At 40.1% G+C, this 22,643-nt stretch overlaps 1 protein-coding gene across 13 annotated transcripts in view; it reads right to left on the bottom strand.

The window, feature by feature from the left end:
• The window catches only part of adgrb2 (adhesion G protein-coupled receptor B2), a 258,273-nt gene that overhangs the window by 104,252 nt on the left and 131,378 nt on the right, over positions 1 to 22,643 (bottom strand). For 11 of the 13 annotated variants that reach the window (XM_040020287.1, XM_040020285.1, XM_040020280.1 and 8 more), the window contains exons 5-11: positions 18,128 to 18,289; positions 11,203 to 11,367; positions 10,656 to 10,820; positions 9,251 to 9,352; positions 3,415 to 3,521; positions 972 to 1,166; positions 417 to 485 (exon numbers count right to left, since the gene is read on the bottom strand). In XM_040020287.1, the coding sequence (XP_039876221.1) occupies positions 417 to 485; positions 972 to 1,166; positions 3,415 to 3,521; positions 9,251 to 9,352; positions 10,656 to 10,820; positions 11,203 to 11,367; positions 18,128 to 18,289 (965 nt within the window). The remainder of the gene's footprint in view (positions 1 to 416; positions 486 to 971; positions 1,167 to 3,414; positions 3,522 to 9,250; positions 9,353 to 10,655; positions 10,821 to 11,202; positions 11,368 to 18,127; positions 18,290 to 22,643) is intronic. The other 2 variants (XM_040020293.1, XM_040020290.1) reach the window with 1 other exon arrangement.

Here is a 22,643-nt window from a genome sequence, read left to right as displayed (position 1 = left end):
ATGAGACACGTCTCAACCACTGATACCTTTTTACTCACTGCATTACCTCAACTACTGAATGTGTTCCTGGGCTGTAAATCCTAATCACATGGTTTATAATATTATATTTGGCTTTTTTTCTTAAAATTATTATATCCAGATGGCAAGCAAACACAATTCGCTGCAGGGGTACCACACTGGGTCACATACAAAGCTTGCACAAAGACACACAGGCTATTGTGCATTTTTAAAACTCAAAGAAACATTAATAATAGGTAGAATAAAACCCGTTTTCCATCATCACACATAAACATTTACAAAAAGATCTATTTATGACACTTGGTGAAGCAGACAGTCAGTTGTGATGATAAGGAGGTGCACAGAAGCGCACACGAGGACATAAAGTACCAGACATTCACATAAATGCAGAGCCTTACCTGGTGTGCGTCCTCCCATTTTTCTAAATTTTCAATGTCCAACATGTGACTGACAATCTGGAAGAATTTCTAGATAAAAAGAAATAAAAAAGGATGTGCTCAGTTGTTGAAGCCAGACCATCAGGCAGTTATTTCCTGGATATCAAATAACTACTGATAACCTTGCTGTGGTTAGCACTGCAGCAATACTGCCTCTTATTCTCAATCATGTCTGGTTCATTCATTTGCTGTACACAGGCATATTGTAAGTCATAAATAATAACGTCTGTGAAATGATCGACTGAGACGGGAACATTTTGTTCGCTTACAGGCACTGGAAAAAGAAAAATGCTGCTAAAAAAAAAATCCGCCCTGTGAGGCCATAGCAACTGTGCAGCTGTAGTTAATTGTTATGCACACCCTGTGCAGTAGAAAGTGAAGCTGCGGATGGAATAAATTTTGTTGTAAGTGACTGTGTGTGTGTGTTTGTGTGAGATTTATTTATTTATTTATGTATTTATGTCACGGTTGGTGACTTTAGAAGGCTCCGGGCGAATGCCGAGACGTTTTTCCTACCTGCACGTCGTCGGGAGCTGGGATGTAGGTTGCTCTTTTGAAGGTGTCCGTCACATTTCGCAGGATCTCCGTGGAAAAGAGAAGGTCGCCACTGTAGTAGCTCCTTCTCTGCAAGAGCTCCAGGAGACTCCGTACGATCTGAGACATGCCCTCCCCAGCCAGGGTCCTCTGACCCTTCGCGAGATGCTCTCGTAACTAAAATGCATTAAAAAAAGGAGATTTTTAGAAGTGTTTTATCCTGTCTCATGATTACAGGTAAACCCTTTGCTGTTGCACATGGTGTTACTCAAACTACGTAGCAGAAAAACAGAAATAGCACACCCGAGATTGTGTTCTCGACAAAGAAATCACAGGAATGTTTTGGATATGAGCCGACGGGGATATTTCAAGATGGGAGTATATATGTACATGGTTGGATTTTTTTCTTTTTTGTGTATATGTGTGTGTGTGTGTGTGTGTTTGCTTGTGCTTAAAATAGGCAAGCAAATCGAAGCCTAGCAGTACTTTCAGACAGAAACTGGATCTCATCACTTCAGAGAAAGAGATACAAAAAGATAGTCTGTGCGTGTGAGGCAAAGAGAAAGAGAGTGAGGGAGGAAGAGAAAGAAGCTGGGGGAACAGAACATCACAGCAATCACAGAAAATTAATTACTGACTCCTGGTATTAATGAAAGGTTGGAACAGAAGCTAACAGTGCAATCAGCTCTGTCATGCACGATCCCTGACCCCCATCTCCTTCCGCCATCATCGAGGAGATGGAAAAGGTTGAAGTTCACGGAGCAGGAAAACAGTTTCGCTGATGAACACATTCATTAGCTCTCTTCATTAATTGATAAGTGTGAGCACAAAGCTCTGGAAAAGCTAATTAGAGATAGCAGCGAGTCTTGGGTAAAAACACTCTGCAATTTTGAGAAAACTTTTTTTAGGGTAGTTAAAGAGAGGTACATTAGAGATAAAAACAAAAACAAAAGAGAAGAACAGATAGAGAAGAACTTGAAAAACATGTTTCACTAAGCAGATGAAGCAACTCGAGTGCATCTGGAAAGTATTCACAGTGCTTCACTTGTTCCACAGTTTGTCATATTACAGCATTATTCCATTAAATTCATTTTGTCCCTTGAAATTCTACACACAATACCCCATAATGCCAAAGTGAAAAAAAAGTTTGCTTGAAATTCTTGCAAATTTGTTAGAAATAACAAACTAAAATATAACATAAGTATTCGTACCCTTTTCCCAATACTTAATAATTACAGCTTTAAGTCTTTTAGAGTATGGTGCTACAAGCCATGGCACACCATTCATTGCAGAACCTCTCAAGTTCCATCAGGTTGGATGGGGAGCATCGGCACACATCTTCAGAGATGTTCAGTTGGGTTCAAGTCCAGGCTTTGGCTGTTATCTTAGCTGTGTGCTGTCCTGTTGGAAGATGAACCTTCGCTCAAGTCTGAGGTCCAGAGTGCTCTTGAACGTCTCTGTAGATTGCTTCATTCACCTTTCCCTCTACCCTCCATGGGTGGCTGTAGCTCAGGCGGTAGAGCAGTCATCTACTGATCATTCATCTACTGCTGTTGGTGGTTCGATTCCTGGCTTCCCCTAGTCTGCATGCCAAATATCCTTGGGCAAGATACAGTACTAACCCCAAATTGCTCTCCCATGCATCCATCGGAGTATGAATGTGTGTGAATGTCAGTTAAAAAGCACCTAGGAAAAATGTGCTTGTGCGAATGGGTGTGAATGGGTGAATGCACAAAGTTGTATAAAGTGCTTTGAGTGCTCAGAAGAGTAGAACAGCGCTATATAAGAAACAGTCCATTTACCCTTTCTGTCCCTGGTGCTGAAAAACATCCCCACAGCATGCCACCACCACCATGCTTCACTGTAGGGATGTTATTGACATGGTGATGAGCAGTGCCTGGTTTTCTCCAGATATGACGCTTTCAATCTTTGTTTATCAGACCAGAGCATGCACTGACATGCACTGTCAACTATGGGACGTTATACAGACACGTGTGGGCCTTTTCAAATCATGTCCAATCAACCGAATTTACCACAAATGGTAAATTCTGTGGTAAACTCCAGTCAAGTTGCAGAAACATTTAACAGATGATCAGTGGAAACAGGATACTCAGTTTTGAGTGTAAGGAAAAGTCCGTGAATACTTCTGAACTTTTGCTATTTTTGTTTTAGTGAATTTCCAAAAAAATTCAAGCAGAATATTTTCACTTTGTCATTATGGGGAATTGTGCAGAATTTTGAAGTGAAAAAATGAATGTAATCCAGTCTGGAATAAGGCTGTAACATGACAAAGTGCTTTGAATACTTTCCGGATGCACTGTAACTGGCTTAAATTGGTACATCTTTTTAGCTTTTTTTCTCTTGTCCATCACAATTTTTTTTAAATCAATTGTTCGTTTTATTGTACTCATTTGACATTACTTACAGATAAATGTAAATATCTATATTCAAGTGAGACGCATCTGGCGAAGCTCGGAGGACCCCAGAAAGCAACTCCATTATTGTCCAGCATACAACGACGACTAGCAGATCCTAGAAAGAGATGAGAGAGACGCACGTAGTTAATACAGAATGCAACAAACACCAAACACTCTGAATATGGTATGCTTTTTCAAACTTCCAAACACCAATATGGCCACAAAACACATAAATATGTTATTTGTATTCTGACGCCGAGAAGTAGGCCAATTCATCACACAGACAGGAGTAATACAGAGGGCGTCTGCTCAATGTATTTTAATAGCTATACGGAAATATCAGAATGCATAATATTGCTACTAATGAAAAAGCTAAAACCCAAGGTCACATCTATTCATGTGCTGGAGTGAAATATTATGCAGGATTGTAAAAACTACAAAATATTTTGTTTGTAGCAGTATTTGGCAATTTACACCTTCTGGTGATTTTAGGCTGGCAGGCACAAGGCGAACTAGTGAAAGCTGCCAAAGTACCTTTTGAAAAATAAATATAAACAAGTCCTTTACGCCCTCTTTTTTTTGTCATTGCCATGGTAACTGAGATAAGTTAAAGAATGTTAATTTGATCTTAAATAAGACTATTATATTTAATTAAGGCTCAGCATTAGCGGACTAACTCGTTCAGACATGTTTTGCCGTCCCTAAAAAGATGTGGAAAAATGTCTTTATGCAGCAGACCTCTCGAACCACACCTGCACTCGACTTGCACGTGTCAAAGTTTATACTCCTCTTTGGCAACAATCGGGCAACTCTCAGTTTAGACTGAAATAACAGTGATATGGTTTGACTGCATTCAAATGAGACATGAGTGCTGTATAAATTAAAGGCACTTGCTGGATAATGTATGTGTTAAAAATGTTACGACTGCCTCTTTCTATCAAAACTCAAAAGAGCAATGCCATTTATTATTGCTGAGGCATAAGTACACCCATTAGAGCAAATTTATTTCAAACATAGGGATGCAAGCAGAGCAATTTATTCTGATTAGCCTATAATCTTGTCTATTTTACCATCTTTTTCATATGATTGTCATTCTTTTGCAGTGAATTTGCCAGATACTTGACACCTGACAGTCAACTGTTCCTTTGTCTGCACTAAAGGCCTGTTGAAGTTAAAAGCTCACTGGTTTGCAACTGAATAACTAACCAAACAAATCACAAGAGCACAACTTGTTCCTCTCTTGGGCTTTTGTTGGACATATTCAGCTACATACACATTGTTACGTTCATGTCATCTAATGTTAATAATCTTCCAAACTACTATGCTGTCTATCAGCTGGAGTTTATGGGATCGGCGTCAACTGCAGCGGATTTTTAGGAATATAGCCAACTTTAATCATTTATGTGAACTAGTCCTTTAAATAGTCCAGGTGTCCCACTTAGTATTTAATAATGAAAAAAGATCCAACTTTTTAGTTATACTACTCCTTTCAAACGTCCTCTTTTCTCTTATATTGAATAAGGAAGGCAGTGGCTTGTAAAAGTATTCGGCCCCCTTGAACTTTTCCACATTTTGTCACATTACAGCCACAAACATGAATCAGTTTTATTGGAATTCCACGTGAAAGACCAACACAAAGTGGTGTACACGTGAGAAGTGGAACGAAAATCAGACATGATTCCAAACATTTTTTACAAATAAATAACTGAAAAGTGGGGTGTGCGTAATTATTCAGCCCCCTGAGTCAATACTTTGTAGAACCACCTTTTGCTGCAATTACAGCTGCCAGTCTTTTAGGGTTTGTCTCTACCAGCTTTGCACATCTAGAGACTGAAATCCTTGCCCATTCTTCTTTGCAAAACAGCTCCAGCTCAGTCAGATTAGATGGACAGTGTTTGTGAACAGCAGTTTTCAGATCTAACCACAGATTCTCGATTGGATTTAGATCTGGACTTTGACTGGGCCATTCTAACACATGGATGTGTTTTGTTTTAAACCATTCCATTGTTGCCCTGGCTTTATGTTTAGGGTCGTTGTCCTGCTGGAAGGTGAACCTCCGCCTCAGTCTCAAGTCTTTTGCAGACTCCAAGAGGTTTTCTTCCAAGATTGCCCTGTATTTGGCTCCATCCATCTTCCCATCAACTCTGACCAGCTTCCCTGTCCCTGCTGAAGAGAAGCTCCCCCAGAGCATGATGCTGCCACCACCATATTTGACAGTGGGGATGGTGTGTTCAGAGTGATGTGCAGTGTTAGTTTTCCGCCACACGTAGCGTTTTGCATTTTGGCCAAAAAGTTCCATTTTGGTCTCATCTGACCAGAGCACCTTCTTCCACATGTTTGCTGTGTCCCCCACATGGCTTGTGGCAAACTGCAAACGGGACTTCTTATGGTTTTCTTTTAACAATGGCTTTCATGCCACTCTTCCATAAAGGCCAACTTTGTGCAGTGCACGATTAATAGTTGTCCTATGGACAGATTCCCCCACCCGAGCTGTAGATCTCTGCAGCTCGTCCAGAGTCACCATGGGCCTCTTGGCTGCATTTCTGATCAGCACTCTCCTTGTTCGGCCTGTGAGTTTAGGTGGACGGCCTTGTCTTGGTAGGTTTACAGTTGTGCCACACTCCTTTCATTTCTGAATGATTGCTTGAACAGTGCTCCGTGGGATGTTCAAGGCTTGGGAAATCTTTTTTTGGCCTAAGGCTGCTTTAAATTTCTGAATAACTTTATCCCTGACCTGTCTGGTGTGTTCTTTGGACTTCAGGGTGTTGTTGCTCACAATATTCTCTTAGACAACCTCTGAGGCCGTCACAGAGCAGCTGTATTTGTACTGACATTAGATTACACACAGGTGCACTCTATTTAGTCATTAGCACTCATCAGGCAATATCTGTGGGCAACTGACTGCACTCAGACCAAAGGGGGCTGAATAATTACGCACACCCCACTTTGCAGTTATTTATTTGTAAAAAAATGTTTGGAATCATGTATGATTTTCGTTCCACTTCTCACGTGTACACCACTTTGTGTTGGTCTTTCACGTGGAATTCCAATAAAATTGATTCATGTTTGTGGCTGTAATGTGACAAAATGTGGAAAAGTTCAAGGGGGCCGAATACTTTTGCAAGCCACTGTAAAATCACTCTGCTTTAAGTCTGCCTTAACCATGTTAAAGTCTGTATTTACATAATTTCCTCAAGGATTAATATAATATTCTGATTCGCATGATTCACAGACACCTGTATGCATGAAGTAATTTATGATGTTTCATTAGTGTACATATATACAGCTTGTACTTTATGTATTTATTGCTCTGTTGATGGATAAGATTGGTACACTGTTTCAAGTGCTTTGACATGTCAGCGTTGCTAGAAAAACATCGTATGAACATGCGTACAAAACATCACATCACAATATAGAAACTTCGGTCTTTTGTCCAGCTGGTTCATACCTCTGTTTAGAATCACAAGTACAAACCCCTTTAGGTCTGCCTCATTTCATTAGGTTTTGCATTGTTTAATGCTGCTTTAAGCCTACACTGACCTCAATTTAACTGAAGAGCACCTCTTTCAAAGAACTGCAAAGTTTGCAGATGGTTTTTTCTAGAACATGAATTCTGACAAATCGTTTAACCTAGAGAGAGCTGAACCCTAGAGTTTCATCAGCAGTAAGCTGGTACAAAGATCCTTTCTTTCTGCTCATCTAGCTGTGGCTCAACCAGCTGGGCAACACGTCACAGCTTGACCAGCAACAACCGCTAAATCTGTGTGTGCTCATTTGTGCAGTAACTCTGAAGAACCAGAAGAAAGCTTGCTTCTGTAACACCTGCAAAGCTGTGACACATCTCCAGAGCAGCTTGATGAAAAATCTGGAACATCAATATAAGCAAAGAAGCAGCTGATCAGAAAAGAAAAACGAGGAACACAGGAGATTCATCACTCGTCATCGACATTCTCCTTATCAAAAACATGACAGATAACGCAGGACAATTCACTTCCTCCCAGTGTTGATGGAGGATTGGTTTCCCCCTGAGCACGTCAAGGAGCAGATGTTTGAGCTGTATGAATCCTGGACTAGAAAGATGTCAGATGTCTTCCAGAAAGCTTTACCAATAACGAGAGGACCAGATCCAGGATTATCAGCGGTGTATCTCAGAGCCTCATCCATCCATTTGGGATGTTGAATGTTCTTTATTTCTGACTTCTAGGAGAAAAACGTAAATGCTGCTCTGACCCCTGAAAAGAGTCTGGATATCTGGTATGACATTGGAGATCAGAGACTTGTCTCCAATAAAGAAGACCTCAAAGCTGAAATTCAAAGCCTTAAACTGACTCAGTATTAGCCTCTCCATCCTGTGAAGCCAGATCTGATCGCAGGCAGAACTCAGGCTGACATCTGGTTGAGGAGAACTGTCCTGATGACGTTCAAGGCGCTTTGGTTGACTGTAGCCACAATTATTTTGTAAATGAGCCCTTTTTTATTAGTCTAATAATGGTTTTGTGACAACTCAGCTGTATTTATTTGTAAAAAAGATCAAATATGACTTACCAATCCCCTTACTTTGCATCATTATGCACACAACTGCCACACAAACAGGTCTGTGTAAACCTGGTCAATCAAGAGAATGAGCTATTTTGACTTATAGACCTGTGACGATGGTGAATTTGGAACAAGCCAGATGTTAAGACTAAAAATACAAGTTAACCTTTTTTTTTTCTTTTCTTTTTTTAAATCACAAAAAGCTGACTTTGAAGTTTCTCCTTATTTTTCCATGACATTTCTCCAGGCAGTGAGCAACCTTGAGAAAGAAGGTACAAGTATATGTCTCATACCACATGCATAGAGAGTTACCAGCCCTGTGTTACAGTATAAGCTTTAGCAGATATTGCTTTGACTGTAGCTCTGCCTTTCCTAATCAGGAAGTGCTACTGTATGTACATGAGGCTCACAAACTTCCAAAGTTAATCATCACAGAGATTTTTTTTCCATTAAGTAGCCAGTCTCTGTTCTTCTGCTGCAACTTTACCATTGCTAAAAACAACATGCCCACATGTTCGTGATGCTAACAAACCTCTGTTGCTCCTACTGGAGATTTCTTTAAGCTTCTCGCTTGGACATTTTTGTAACAGTTCTGGTACTTGAGTTGTGTAAAGAAAGTTGTGATTGCAATATGCTTTTTTTTTTTTTTTTTTCCCTTGTCACCATGCTGCTTGGCAGCCTGTTGCACAGCTCCCAAATCTTAACCAGCTCGTATTACTGCCTGGACTGAGCCATGTAATCCTGGTGAAGCTACAGAGGAAATGACAGTGGTTTCATTGGTGATTGGGCAATAATGAGGACAACCGAGGCGATCTGATTTGAGCCCTTGACGTGCCACACTCAAACTTCCCACACCACAGCATGACCGTACCTCACTTCAGGACTTTTTAGGTGGACAGGAATGTTATTCTGAGCTGAGATGAAACGTGGGGGCATTGCACCAGTTATGATTGAAATGTGGTGTAATCCCACACATGTTGGTGCAAGGAGGTGTTTCTGAATTGCTTTTTCTTGGATTATATCCACATTGTCACTGTTCTGTTTTAATCTGGTTTAAAGCAACACATTGTCTGGATTCCTCCATCACCTGATGAAGAGGTGCTCTGCTGCCACAAGGACAGACACGTGAAATCTTTACCACCTCATCTCTATACAACATTTATCTTAACCTGTTTGTTTTATAATATTTGGATTTCATTTTACTGAATAACTTTTTTCACTGTTTTGGTTGCTGTGACATAATTTCACAAAATTTCTTCTTCTTTGAGCTGAGTGCATTATTAGCTAAAAGCATGCAATGTGACTGACCAGTAGCATTCGTTGGACATTTGTTGTAGACAGTTTCTCCAGCTGAGGCTCTCTTCCATGACATCGAGAGGAGATGCTCGTCTTTGCATATCTCATGAGGCGCTATAGAAGAAGGTGAGAAACACATAGAAAAAAAAGCGAAATGAAGTCAAGCCTAGTAGGAGAACAGAAAAAAAAAACAAAACACGCGCACAAACGCGCACTCGCACGCACACACACGCCGAACCAGAAGAAATAAAAAAAAGGGAGACAGACAGAAGCAAAGCACAAAAAAACCCCACGATTCAAATCAATGTTCTCCTGCAGCAGCTCCCAATCTTATTCCCTTGTACATTCTCAGAGCTCTCTGTCGGTGTCATTGCCTCAGTACAGTATCTCATTCCCTCTTCATCTTACCCCCTCTTTTTATTCATCTGTTTTCCACCCCTCCCTCTCTTTCATAACCATGATGAAAAAACAGGCAGGGGGAGGGGGAGCTGGGTGCTCTGAAGATATTCCGAGGGGGCACACTAGGGTTGGCAGAGGCAGATGCAGAGAGATGAAGAGGGACGGAGAGCGAAGAGCGAAGAAGGAGAAAATGTGTGATGTTCCCCCTGCAATGCCAACAGACAAGATCCTCGTCTAGTGTAAAAAAAGCTTTAGAGCTACTAAAAACAAAGAGGTCATGATGGAGGCTCCACTCAAAAGTTTATCATTTGCAACCCGTCAAGTCTCAGTGCTAACACAAGTGACACGCACTGAAAATAACTTGCATACATATATGTGTGTGTATATATATATGTATATATATATATATATATATATATATATATACCAACACACACGCACAGCTTCAGTCAGGAGTCGTACTTATTAAAAACCACAGTGTTTCCTGCAATGGCTGACACTGACAAATAGCACCAAGAACATCCTGCCCTCCACCGGGGAGAGAAACATAGAAGGAAATAAAGCAAGTGAGAGACAAAGAGTAAGGGAGATTAGTGTTTTGAAAAAAATGTTAAACAGGAGAGATATAAGGAGAAAGCAAATAACTCACAGATAAACAGAGAGGATAAAAAGAAGGCAATACAAGGGAAAAATGCAAAATCAATGAAGAGGTGAAGACGGACGGGTATGTGAACTGACATGAAGACAGGCAAAGGACAGAAAAGGATGTGAAGAGCTCTAAAAGTGCGAAGGTAGCTTTTGGGTATGCTGTTAATCTCTTGGAATTGCTTCCATTCTGCTCGATAGGTAGTGTGCAAGTGCAATTTTGGCACACACACGCACTCTTTTAAACTTCAAAAATACCACGAAATCATCGTAAAAACAAAGGAAAAATGTGAAAGACAAAAACTAGGGCATGAAAAGGTTATACAGATTATACTGAAGCCCTCTGTCTGTAACGCACACTCAAGCTACTGACCAGGGCACTTTTTCTCATTACACGACCGGACCTCCTCTCCTAAGCCATCACAGGGGTAGCCTTGCAATCCAGTGCCCTCGCACATCCTGATGCGCCGCTGCCATCCAGAGTCACACGTCTTGCTGCAGAGACTCCAGTGGTTCCAGCTGCCCCAGTTACCTCCACCTAGCGCAAGAGGAAGAGCACCACCAGTGAAGATGGAAGTACCGGAATGCATTGCAAAAGAAAAAAAAAGAAAAAGAAATGACAGTTATGAATGAAGTAGTAAATTTAACTTACAAGTCTAAAGCTTTTTTATTAGTGTGAGAAATTAAGTCAATACGAGCCCATTCTCGGGCCCAGGCTCATTAAACACCCTAGTATTTTTGTTCTCTGGGGCCCCTGTCGAAACAGACTCATAAGCCAAATTAGGTCCCAACCCAATAATTACTCATGTGTGGAATATGAATCAGAAAAACAACCATGTGGATGCCTTTAGATAATGCATGTTCTGTGTTTGCATAATGCCATCTGAGAGCATGTGACTGTGAATACTAATTTGTGTTACCGGAGCACGAAGGGTTGGTGCATTCTCTGCTCTCCTGATGGGGGCCTTTGCATTCAGCCCAGCCGTGCACCGATGGGCTACAGCGCCTCTGCCTCTGCTCGGTCCCTGTGTCACAAGTCACGCTGCATTTCGACCAAGGCCCCCAGTCTGACCACTGGCCCTCCACTGGAGCGGGAGACAGATCCGAGAAGATAAAGAGACACGGGAGCATGCACGAGGGTGAAGGGATGAAGATTTTTAAAGAGGAATCAGAAATGAAAAAAAAAAAAAAAGAGATGGAAAAAAAGACAATGATTGTCAGTGAAAAGGAAGGTACAGAGGAAGAGAGGGAGGAAAAAGACAAGGCAGATAAAGTGAGCACGCTGAATAGAATATGCAATGAGTTAGGATGAACAGCAAATAAATTACAGAAGCTATTTGGCTTCCCATAAATAGCAACAAACAAACACAGTGCACCTCCCATTTTAATGGACATTTTAAATATTTCAATCTGTTACATAAAAAACAAAAAAAAGCTGAATGCAATTTCTTCCACTCTTTGTTTTAAAGGAGTTCACACAAAGTACATTTGGTTGGATTTTCACCCACAGTATTATTAAAAAGAGAATCCTATTGACTGGTGTTTGTGCGGAAACAGATAGAAATAATAATAATTCAAATACAATGAAGTACTGCCTGTCGGACAGCTTAACCGAAGCCTGACGACACGCATCGATGTAATCAAAGCCCCTGCTGTCCATTCTAATGGGTGCTAGAAAAGGAAGTGTTGCTTGGGAGTAATTGAGTTGTCAGATGAAATATTCAAATACAATAAAATGACATTAACCAAACCCCAAACAAGCAGATAAGATTTTTTTGGCACGTCATCATCTTCAAAGAGAGCTATAGATTCAACTTTGAAGATCTGTGTCGCAGAAATACAAAAAAAATAAAACACTTTTTTGATTAGAAATCTTTGTAATAAAACGAAAAAGAACTGACAGAGGACCCAATTACTAGCCTGTAGCCATGTTTCTTTATGTTTCTGAACGCAGAGACGCTTGTCAAAGCGCTACAATTTCAGAAACTTCAATCACAAAAGCAACTGCCAAAATCTTCTCTGACAATGTGCTAGTTTTTAGCTGTTTAACAAAAGGTTGTGTTCAACTGTATTATTACTGCAGTTAAATTGTCCTAAACAGATAATATCTGGGCATTTGTTTTACCTGCAGCAGCAGCAGCAGCATGAAAGAGCCAATTTAACTAGGTTTTTATTGTTACGCTGTCACATTAATTCTGTTTGGTTTACGCCGCATTTAATTGCACGGAATAGTCAATTGCTATTTTCTAAACAAATGCTTTACCACTTCTTTCACACAAGCACACACAATCCTGAAAAATAATAATTGAAATGGAGTAATAAATCAATGCCTCCTTTTGTTGGCGTCAGTGTCACTTATGTAAAACAATAATGTGTTGCCTCCAGCTGGAATTATTGAAGGACCTGAGCTGTGCTTTTGCACAAATTTGAATTCTTAATGATGTGTAATGATTTAACTGCTGCCTGCTAAAACTGTCACATTAATTGGTTTTTGAGACAATTTTGGACACTAAAATAAACCGTTAAGGTTAAACTGACATTATCAGCTAAGAAATTAGATAAGGAGTGCGCACTATCAAACAAGGCGGTATTTACACATCCAGGAGACAGACAGTCGCATTAGCATTCATACTCAGGTGGCGTTTCTGGCCACATAACTAAATCTAATATTTTCTTTTAGCTCTGTTTCACTCCCTACAGATTACATAAGGATACAGAATAAAACACGGTCCCAAGCAACCACATTTAGCCTTGGGAAAGTACACTGCATAGCTTTTTCAGAGCTCTTCTGACTAAACTGCACTCTAGTACCAATGCTTATTAGTATGTAGAAAATGATCTAAACAGAAAATGAAAAAGTAGCTTTAAAATATATCATATTTAATGACAGATTTAGTCAGCTCTAGTAAAACATTATACGTTATAGTTCAAGAGTTTGTTTGGTGAGCATTAGTTAACAGGGGCTGATAAACGATTCAAGAATAAGAAGGCTCCGAACTCAAGACGGTTAAACCAGTTTTTGTTTAAGAGAAAACTTAACAAAGACCTTTTTTAAATTCTATCTTTAGTCACTTTTTTACTAGTAGTGTGTCACAGTAGCATAAACTCTATAAAAAATGCCAAAGATAACATTTTTGCACCAGCAGGGCGATTCAGTCATTATATGAAAACATACACATCTCGGTATGGTGTAAGGAGCTTGGAAAGAAATGGAACACTTGGAACACCTTACGCTCTGCTTCAGCGTAAACTCCACTTTTTATAATTATTTGAACATTACAAGCTCCTGAGACTATGATGACCTGGATAATTGAGAACCTTAACAGACATATCTCGGTATGGTGCGCAGCGTGTCCTTAAAAAAAATTAGGAAACTAAACAAGTGGAGGATGAAATAAGAAGTGTCAAGAAGCTTTCAATGAGATACACTGAATTTCAGCAGAACTGGACTAAAAATCAGTGGTCTTATAGAATGAAGTTCCGTTTAGTTCATTGTCAATAAACTTAGGACGAGGGGAGAAATGGGAGCACTGATTATCTATAACCATGTTTAAAACACAGTGGCAACCCTGTCATGGTTTTTGGCTGCATTACAGTCAGTAATTTGGGGGGTCTTGTAAAAAAAAAAAGCTGATGGAATTAGGAAAGCAGAAAAGTATGGTCAGATTTTGAACCACCATCAACTATTCCTGGATGCTACCTAAAGAAATTACAAGAACGCTTGGCTAACAGAGTTCAGACTCTACTGAATAATAAAGGTGGCCATGCAAAATACTGACTTTCAAGCTCATTATAATTGTATAAACTCTGTTTGTTCCATGTATTTTTGTACACGCTTCAATAAATTGCTCCACATATTTCTCATTCTCCTAACAAAATATAAAGAAATGTCTCACTGTATAAAGCTTCTATAATATCTGATAGGCAGAAAACGTATTTTTAACTACTGCAGCGGACAAGTAGATATAGCTATCTGTTGTGTATGGACTTCTTCTGTCTCTGTATTTACACGAATTACAATTCGAAGTGAGAACTCTTTGCTCGAAATGATATATTGAGTCACACATTCTACACTCCGGGGCATTAAGCAGCAGAGAAAGTGAAGTACAGTGCTGTAAATGTATTTGTCTGGCTATCCCAAGTGAGAAGGCATTGCCAGCTCTCCTTGGTAAAGTGGTCAATCACTCCAGGCGACACTTGTACTGTGTTCCAACGGGGCGTGGGTCTGCATTGTGTTGCGGAGATGACATAAAGGAAATAAAGTGTGACCTAGAAAAGCATTGCAAATGTGATGTTTTTAGAATTTGCTCTGATTAATGGAAGTGTTACATTTCTAAAACAACATTTAAAAAAGAAAATGACACAAACACCAACACATTTTCAGACCGTCCATGTCTTTCTGTCGAAGTGTTACTTCTTTGTAAGGATTGCTATCGTATATATCTCAGCATTGTGTTAACACACAAAGCACAATCAGCTTATCGGCACTGATACTAAAAAAGCTGGATGGCAGCTCTCTGTTAAGAGGGAGCTCTTGCCAAAGTGAGAAACTATCAATTTGCCTGTAATTAAGACATAGCAATTAATCCCAGCATATGTTTGGCTATGAACTGAACTGTTAACGTTGTGAAAAAGAAAAGGAGGTGTCAAAGAACTTAAAGGCAATTTCCAGCCAGCTCTCTGCCTACACAGGTTTTTTTTAGTACTTGATGTTTGCTCAAAAAGGTCTGATATGACCAAAAGAATTACTTCCATGAAAATGTCTGCTGACTTTAATAATACCCCGTTGATTGTCTTCATATGATGCAACAGCTGCCACATTTACATTTGCAGTTCTGCCCACATATGTATGCACTTGTTTGATACGTAAGCTTAGCTTAGCATGTGACTGCCTAAGTGACAAGCCACTGTGAAGAGGTAAGAAATTGGTTTAATATACTGTAGCATAAACACAACAGGACATGCAACAGCACATAGCGTGAGGATTAAGTATATGGTTTGCAGTGAGATCAAATTATCGAGGGAAACACACAACTATGCACCCACATGTGCACAGACATGCATGCACGCACGCACAAACACACACACACACACACACACACACACAATCCATCAAAGCTCTATTCTGTATGCATGGTTGTTTGTGCCAAAAGGCCTATGCTGGTATTCATGATTTCAAAGGACCATTGACTTTGAACTCCCAAAAGCAGGCTGAATCTGTTGTGATAGATTCTCACATTCACATACACAAAGATTTCCTTAAGGCCTCGCAGGAAGACACCCTTTCTCCCAAACCCTCTCTTTCCATCACAGTTCCCAAAACAGCTTGGCAAAACATCCTGGAGGCCATACTTTAGATTACGATGTCTCCCTGTTCCTTCTTTTTAACTTTGCAGCCTCTTTGTCTGGCAAGGGGGACAGTTTGTTTTATTTAAATATTAACCTTGCAAAACCTCTGCTTTTGAAAATAAAGAGGAAAAAAAAACAAGTAAATATCCAAAAATATTGTTTAGGATGCAGGAATGAAAAGGTTCTGGCTCCAGCATCACTCACATAAATGTAAAGGCATATGGATTCAAAGTCCAGGGGAAAGTGATATAGAATTCTTTGCCTTAGCAGTCTTAAATAAAAAGCACTTACACTGTGATAATTGCTCAGGCTGTGAGTGATTACACACTAAGCAAACACGCTCTCACTTGGACTGAAATTAATTCAGGAAGAAAAAGGTTATTATTCAGAAAGCTGACAGCATTTTTGTTATAAACTGTCTTATGTTTTAATGTCTGTGTATCCATTAATTCCTTTACTCCAACACAGAATCCATTTAAAGTCTGAAACAAAAAGCCAGAGCAAATTTAATCGCTGAAATTAATATTCCTTTTTAATGTCGGTGTTTCCAAAGTGTTTTTTCCCCTAAAGGGGACACTTGGAATAGAAAATTAAAACTGCACAGAGACAATATGCATAACCAAAGTTTACCTACAGCCTATTTTTACATATTTACGTCTCAGTTGACAAAGGTACTGGCAAAGGCACAGCCTGTAGTGTGACAGGCTACAGAAATTATTGCTCCTATCTTGTCCCACTGTTTTTTTCAGAGTGTGCTGCAATAGGGCTTCAGTTGCTGGAGAATCCGGCTTCACTCCACTGGCAACCCGATGAAGATGTTTCTACTGGACAGTCTGTGCCAGATTATCCTTAACAGCCCTATTAGCTGGGGCCGAAATGCTGTCTTAACTGTTTTTGACAAAGTGTAGTTTTAATAGATAGTTTTAGAGACAATTATAGAAGAGTTACACGGTCGGGTTGTTCGACGATCTAAACTTAGTCAGCCGTGGAAGAAGCACACCGGTCCAACACAGACTTCTAGTCTACGGTTCTATAAGTGAAAGTTTGAAAGGAAATGTGGACTTAATCCCCATGGATAACCACAGATGTAGACAGAACTGAAATCTCTACTGAGGGGAAACTGTGAAAATGTATTTTAGCAATGTGCAAATCATTCAGTATGTTAATTGATAATCAAATTAATCCACCAAAATATCAATCCAACCGCCTCCAGTCGACTTTAATACAACTGTACATTCAAAACAAAACTGCCTCTGAATACAATTCACTTTGTGACAGCATTGCACGTAAATTCAATTACAAACAGAATTTCTAGGGAAAAGTGTTGGTTAAAGCAAGACTAATACTCACAGTCACTGTGATGCTCAGAGGAGCAAAACATGATGGTCAGCACGCTAGCATGCAAACAAAGACATTTTGAGCATGCTACTCCTCAGCAGACCTTTTAAATTGTTTACCATGTTAGGCCTCATTTGCACAAGCCTAGAGACCCACTGGCACTGCCCTACTAGTAATGTCTAGTTCTAGGAAAAATTCCCAACTTGCTGACAAGTGATTTCTGGTGGTTGCTAGCTGTTGGCACGTGACAGCTTGTTACAAGTAGAGTACTGCATCATAAACCTCTTTGTGATGCTTTGTTAACTTGCAGATTGCAGCAGTCACCCAAAGTTTTCAGACAAGTTGGCATGTTTGATAGAAACTACTAGCAATTGCATCAACCTGTTGGCAACCAAAGCAACCACCAAGGAAGCATTTGGTGCAGCAATCAACTACAATCAATTTCTAATGACTGCTTGCAACCTAAAGCAACCACTTGACAACTGGTCATGAAATATGCACTGATGGTTGCCAAATGGTTACATACTAATCTCTAGACCTGTGGGACAGGGGCGTTAGTTTAGCAACTGATGCTGAGAGAAGCGTATTAACTTTCAGAACTTCATCACAAAGTACTCTCTGCCTTCTGAAAAACTGTGAGTTGTGTAAATGTGGGTGACATAAATTTCTGCACCAAATTTCAGGATATTCCATTTAAGATTTGTAAGGATGTTTTATTCAAGACCACAACTGTCACTAGAGGCTTGGTGGCATTCCAGAGGAAAAGAAAACAATCACCAAAGTCAAGGACACAAAATGCCAGAAAGATCCGTTCAGTATTTTGAGCAGCTGAGATATTTTACTTTGAATCAAAGTGGTTAACTAATACAAGCACATTGCCTCCACAAATCCACAGTGCTATCACAGTTGAACAGTTTGTTCCCATTCAGATGCTTTGATGATGTCAAAGCAGACTTTGGCTTGATTTAATCGAAGAGAGACATTTGGTCAGTTAGACGAACATGAACTATGCAGGCAATGGATGGAAATTCAGGAGCTATGACAGTGATGTGGTAATGTTCTACTTTTGCAACTTTGAAGAGGCAAAAAATGTCAAGTTTAATACAGCAAGAGAGAGAGAGAGTCTTGGTGTATCATGTTAATGGGGATGGTACTAACCAGGACACACTGCTATGTTGCAGAGTTTGGTCTGAACCTCAGGCCGTCCACAAGCTACAGCCCCGCTGCCGTCCATGCACTTCCTGGTTCGTGTCCTGGAGCCCCGCCCACAGGTCACAGAGCACAGACTCCATGACGACCATTCCTCCCACAGCCCATGCACTGCGAACACCCACAAACATGACGCACAAAAAGACACGACATGGGGATGAGGGTTGAGAGAGGAAAGGAAGGAGAAGGAGTGGAGCATCCCATTGCAGGCAGGAGGGTTTGAGAATGAGAAAAACGAGAGATTAAATGATGAGCACATTCCTTTAAAAAAAGAAGAAGAAAAAACACAAAGGAGGTGACCTTATGACCTCCAGGAAACCCACCCAATTACAAAGGAAAAGACAGACTGAATATGAAACAGCACTTACATGTTACTAATATGAACAAATGAAAGTTAGGAATGGACACTGGTATTTGAAGTCATGCAGCTCGAATCAAGACAAGGAAATAAATGGTGTATGCTTTTTCCTAAAGGTTTAGTCACCCAAGCATTAAAAAGCTTTTCTTTTATCCCCATTTTTCCTTCCTCATGTTTTCTCTTTATTGCACTCCATCACGTATTTTAACAAAATAAATTAAGACAGAATAAAGAAACAGTGGAGTTGGACCAAAGTCCTAGAACCTGCCATGTCAGAGAAAAGACACACACTTTCGCACATACACATTCACAAAATTTAATTACTAAAACCATTTGGAGATGTCTCACCTAAAACTAGAGGGAATAATAATGGAATGATGGATATTATAGGAAAAAAAAAAGAATACACAGAAAGTGAAGGCTCCAAAGAAGGAAAAGATGAATGTCAGGCCTGATTAAAAGGAAGAGAATAAGAACAGGTGAACATGAAAAACGTGGGAGATGATAAGAAAAATTGAAAGAACACGCAAAGACGATTGGAGACTCACAAAGTTTGGGTGAATAAGAAGTAGAAAATGAGTCCAAGAAAATGAGGTTATTTTGAAATGTTCAGTGAGAGGAGATTAAACTGTGTTGAAAGAGCCAGAAGAAAGAGAGAGGAACCGATGCTGGAGAGAGATGGAAAGCAGGAGATGAGGAGGGGAGGGACAGAGAAGGGAGGACGAGAAAGTTGGAGACAGCAGGATGAAGATTGCTGGTCCTGTGTTGAGCAAAGCTAAATAAATCATGCCGATAAATAATTAAGCCTCGTCTGTGAACGATGGCTTAGAGGAAGAGTAGAAGGCTGAGAGAGAGGGAGGGAGAAGATGGTGGTATTAAAAAGTATGAGAGATATGGAAAGCTGTTAATAGTTCTTAAATTTAGAAGAAAAAAAACATGGTGTTACTATGTCTTTAAGCTGCCCTATAAAATACATATACAATACATGAGTGGGAAAGAGCATTGGTAAGCATTTGTGCTTCTCTTGCTGCAAATTTAATGACATGTTCTTTTTAAAGTAAGCTCATTAGTGGTCCTTGTTGACAAGTTGCATGACTGGGTTCTGGTAAATATTACTTCTCTTGGATGTTGGAGCTTCGATGTAATGAATGATGTATGTGCAGAGCTGACATTGAAAGTCTGCTTGGCAATTTATCTTTGAAAGTTTATTTATGCTCACCAAATATCAGAGTTTGAAGGGAGTACCCATGAGCAGGATTTGTGACATTACAAGTAGTTACAAGCACTACAAGCCAATCCTGGTCCAAGAGGCAACTTACACAAGTGTGATGAAGAAACTTGATGCCTGAAAATTACACACACAGTCATTCCAGTATTTTAGCTATGTAGCTATGAAACTCTTATCTAATGGGTTGGTATACAAATAAAAAACAAAACAAAAAAGCACAAACAGTTATTAGAACTGAGTACTTCTGTACAGCTTTAAAAACACCTGAGAATGATCTTCACACTCTTCAGAGGCATTTAGTAATTTGTGAAGCTAAATGCATCAAATAGTCTAATGTAAACATTAACCTAATGTTAATGTATTCAATTGTTAGCAGTAGGGATGTCCATGACTAGTCCACTAGACTTAATCATTGCTATTGTCACTAGTCGGTACCTAACATAGCAGTCATTTAATTTAAATGTTTTAAATTTAAATTGATGCCCAATGTATGTAAATTATTATGCCCTAAATGTTATGTAGCCATCTGGCACCAGATGAAGCATCATTGCTGAGGAACCCCATAAATCTGCTAATCTCAGCCTGATCTTTGTTGTTGACACTATCATTTTTCTTTAAAGACGAAAGAACAAGACTGCAGATAAAAGCGGTGGAAATTAGCTTTCTCTGAGGGGTGGATGGGCTTTCCTTTAGCAATGAGGAGAGAAGTTCACTCATTCAAGAGGGGCTCAGAGTTGAGCTGCTGCTTTTCCACATCGAAGAGAGCCAGCTCAGGTGGGTGCCTCTTGGGTAAGGTGTTCTAAACAGGCATGTCCTACCGGGAGGAGGACACGGGGTAGACCTGCTGGAGAGATTACATCTAATTCCTCTGTGTTTCCCCCAAGTAGCCTGAGGAGGTGGCAAAAGGGACGTCTGGGCTTCGTTGCCTAGGCTGCTACTCCCACGGCCCAAATTCAGATAAGCAGAATAAAATGGATAATTTATGGTTTTGTTATTTTAGATTTTAAGTCTCACTAAAGTGGTTGTGGTAAATTTTGGACCAGCAGTCATTCATTCATAATGCACAGCACAATGTGCCACACTTTCCAGTCACAGTTTATTAGTACATGAACTAATACATGACCATCTTTAACATGTTTTCATTTCTGATGAGGCTTTGGTGAACCAACTGAAGGACCAGATGTATCTTTTAAGTTCTGTGTCAAAACTTTCCTTGATTTTTTTTTTCTTAACGACATAACTTTCATATACTGTTCATCTGATGCAAATACTATTACTGTCACGGTCCCCGTGTCTCTCTGGTTGGCCCACGCTGGCTACAGGTTTTGTTGTTGTTAGTTTTAGTTTTTTGTCTCTCCTCCTCCTCTCTGCCTGGGTGGAGCTCATTACGGGCTCTCACTCTTGGCCCACGCACCCCTGTGGAGGGTGTCCACCTGCGGCTGATCTGGCTGATTTCCCCAGCTGCTATTTAAGGCAGTGGCACAGAGCAGCTCACCGCTGGAACGTCGAACCACCTGAGTTCGTGCTCGCGGCATATTCAAAGAAGGATCGCTTACACGTGTTTTATGTTGTGGAACTAACCTTGACCTTCTGTCTGTAGATTCTGGACCGAATCACCGGACCTGTCCAAGTGGGGCAGTGTGTGGAGTGTTGGAGCGAGTGCGGCTGAAGAGGAGTGCGTGTGTGCGGAGGAGCGGTGGCGGTGACTGAGTGGAAGAGGAAGCGTGTGTGTGGATTCCCCCCTCCCTTCTCTCCCTGGAGCCCTGGACCCCCTCCCAACTCACTGTACATACATTTTGCACTAAGGTGATCCCTGTTGTAAATAAATCCCCTCTTTTGTTTCCTTGAAAGAACTGTCTGCGCGTGGGTCCGTTCAGTAGCCATGACAATTTCTGTTTGATTGTTTTGTTTTTTGTTTGTTTGGGGCTTTTTTTAGCCTCCACTTGTCCAAATTACCTCTGTTTTTTTTTTTTTACAAATACACTTCACACCATGGCAACCTATGCCAGATTTACAGGTATACAAATTATGCCTGTCACACTTTGTTACCCGCTACCTGTTGCAAAGATTTATTCCAATTTCTTTATCTATGAAAAAAGCCAAAGGCAACAAATTGCCTAAAGGTACACAGCAAAATCTCCAGTGTTAAATTAACACTGGAGAGTGTCTATATGGGTCCACACCTCTGAGTGTTAAATACAACACTGTTGAGTGTTAAATTAACACTTTTGACAGTGTTATATGTTTAAAAGTAACCTAGTCAGTTTTGAAGATTAACAATGGCTAACACTGAGCAGTGCTGATTTTCTAACACTGGAATATTTCTAACATTTTGAGTTATTTTCCAGTGTTAATTTAACACTGGAGATTTTGCTGTGTGCGATTGTCATGTGCAGTTGGTCCTTTGTAAGCCGGCTGTTGATGTGTAGACACAACACTGATTCATCCTTCGAGTTAGTAGATGCCTTTTTTATGTTTAAGTGATCCATGGGTCAGTGTTAAGTTGCATAACAAACAACATTCATCTGAAAATGCTCAGGTACAAGTAGTAATAATAATAATAATAATGGATTGGATTTATATAGCGCTTTTCAAGGCACCCAAAGCGCTTTACAATACCACTATTCATTCACTCTCACATTCATACACCAAAATTCCACCAAAAATGAGTGAAAAACCAAGTAATGGCCAAAGAAAAACTTTGAAAGACCTTCAGACAGCCTACTGCTCAAGAGCCATTTGAAAACATTATTAGAAATTCTGGCTCCTTAGAAGCGAAATATAAAGAAATGATGAGTGGGTTTTGCACAGTATTGGAACTGGATGTGGACTGAATATTATTGGGACTTCTGAGCCATTCCCAGTATTATTTCTTTTCC

This window comes from Simochromis diagramma, unplaced genomic scaffold (genome assembly GCF_900408965.1).
Source record: "Simochromis diagramma unplaced genomic scaffold, fSimDia1.1 OVJJ01000753.1, whole genome shotgun sequence".
In the NCBI taxonomy this organism is placed as follows: domain Eukaryota; kingdom Metazoa; phylum Chordata; class Actinopteri; order Cichliformes; family Cichlidae; genus Simochromis; species Simochromis diagramma.
The sequence above is the reverse complement of the archived record's forward strand: the minus strand, read 5'-3'. Positions and strand labels throughout refer to the sequence as shown.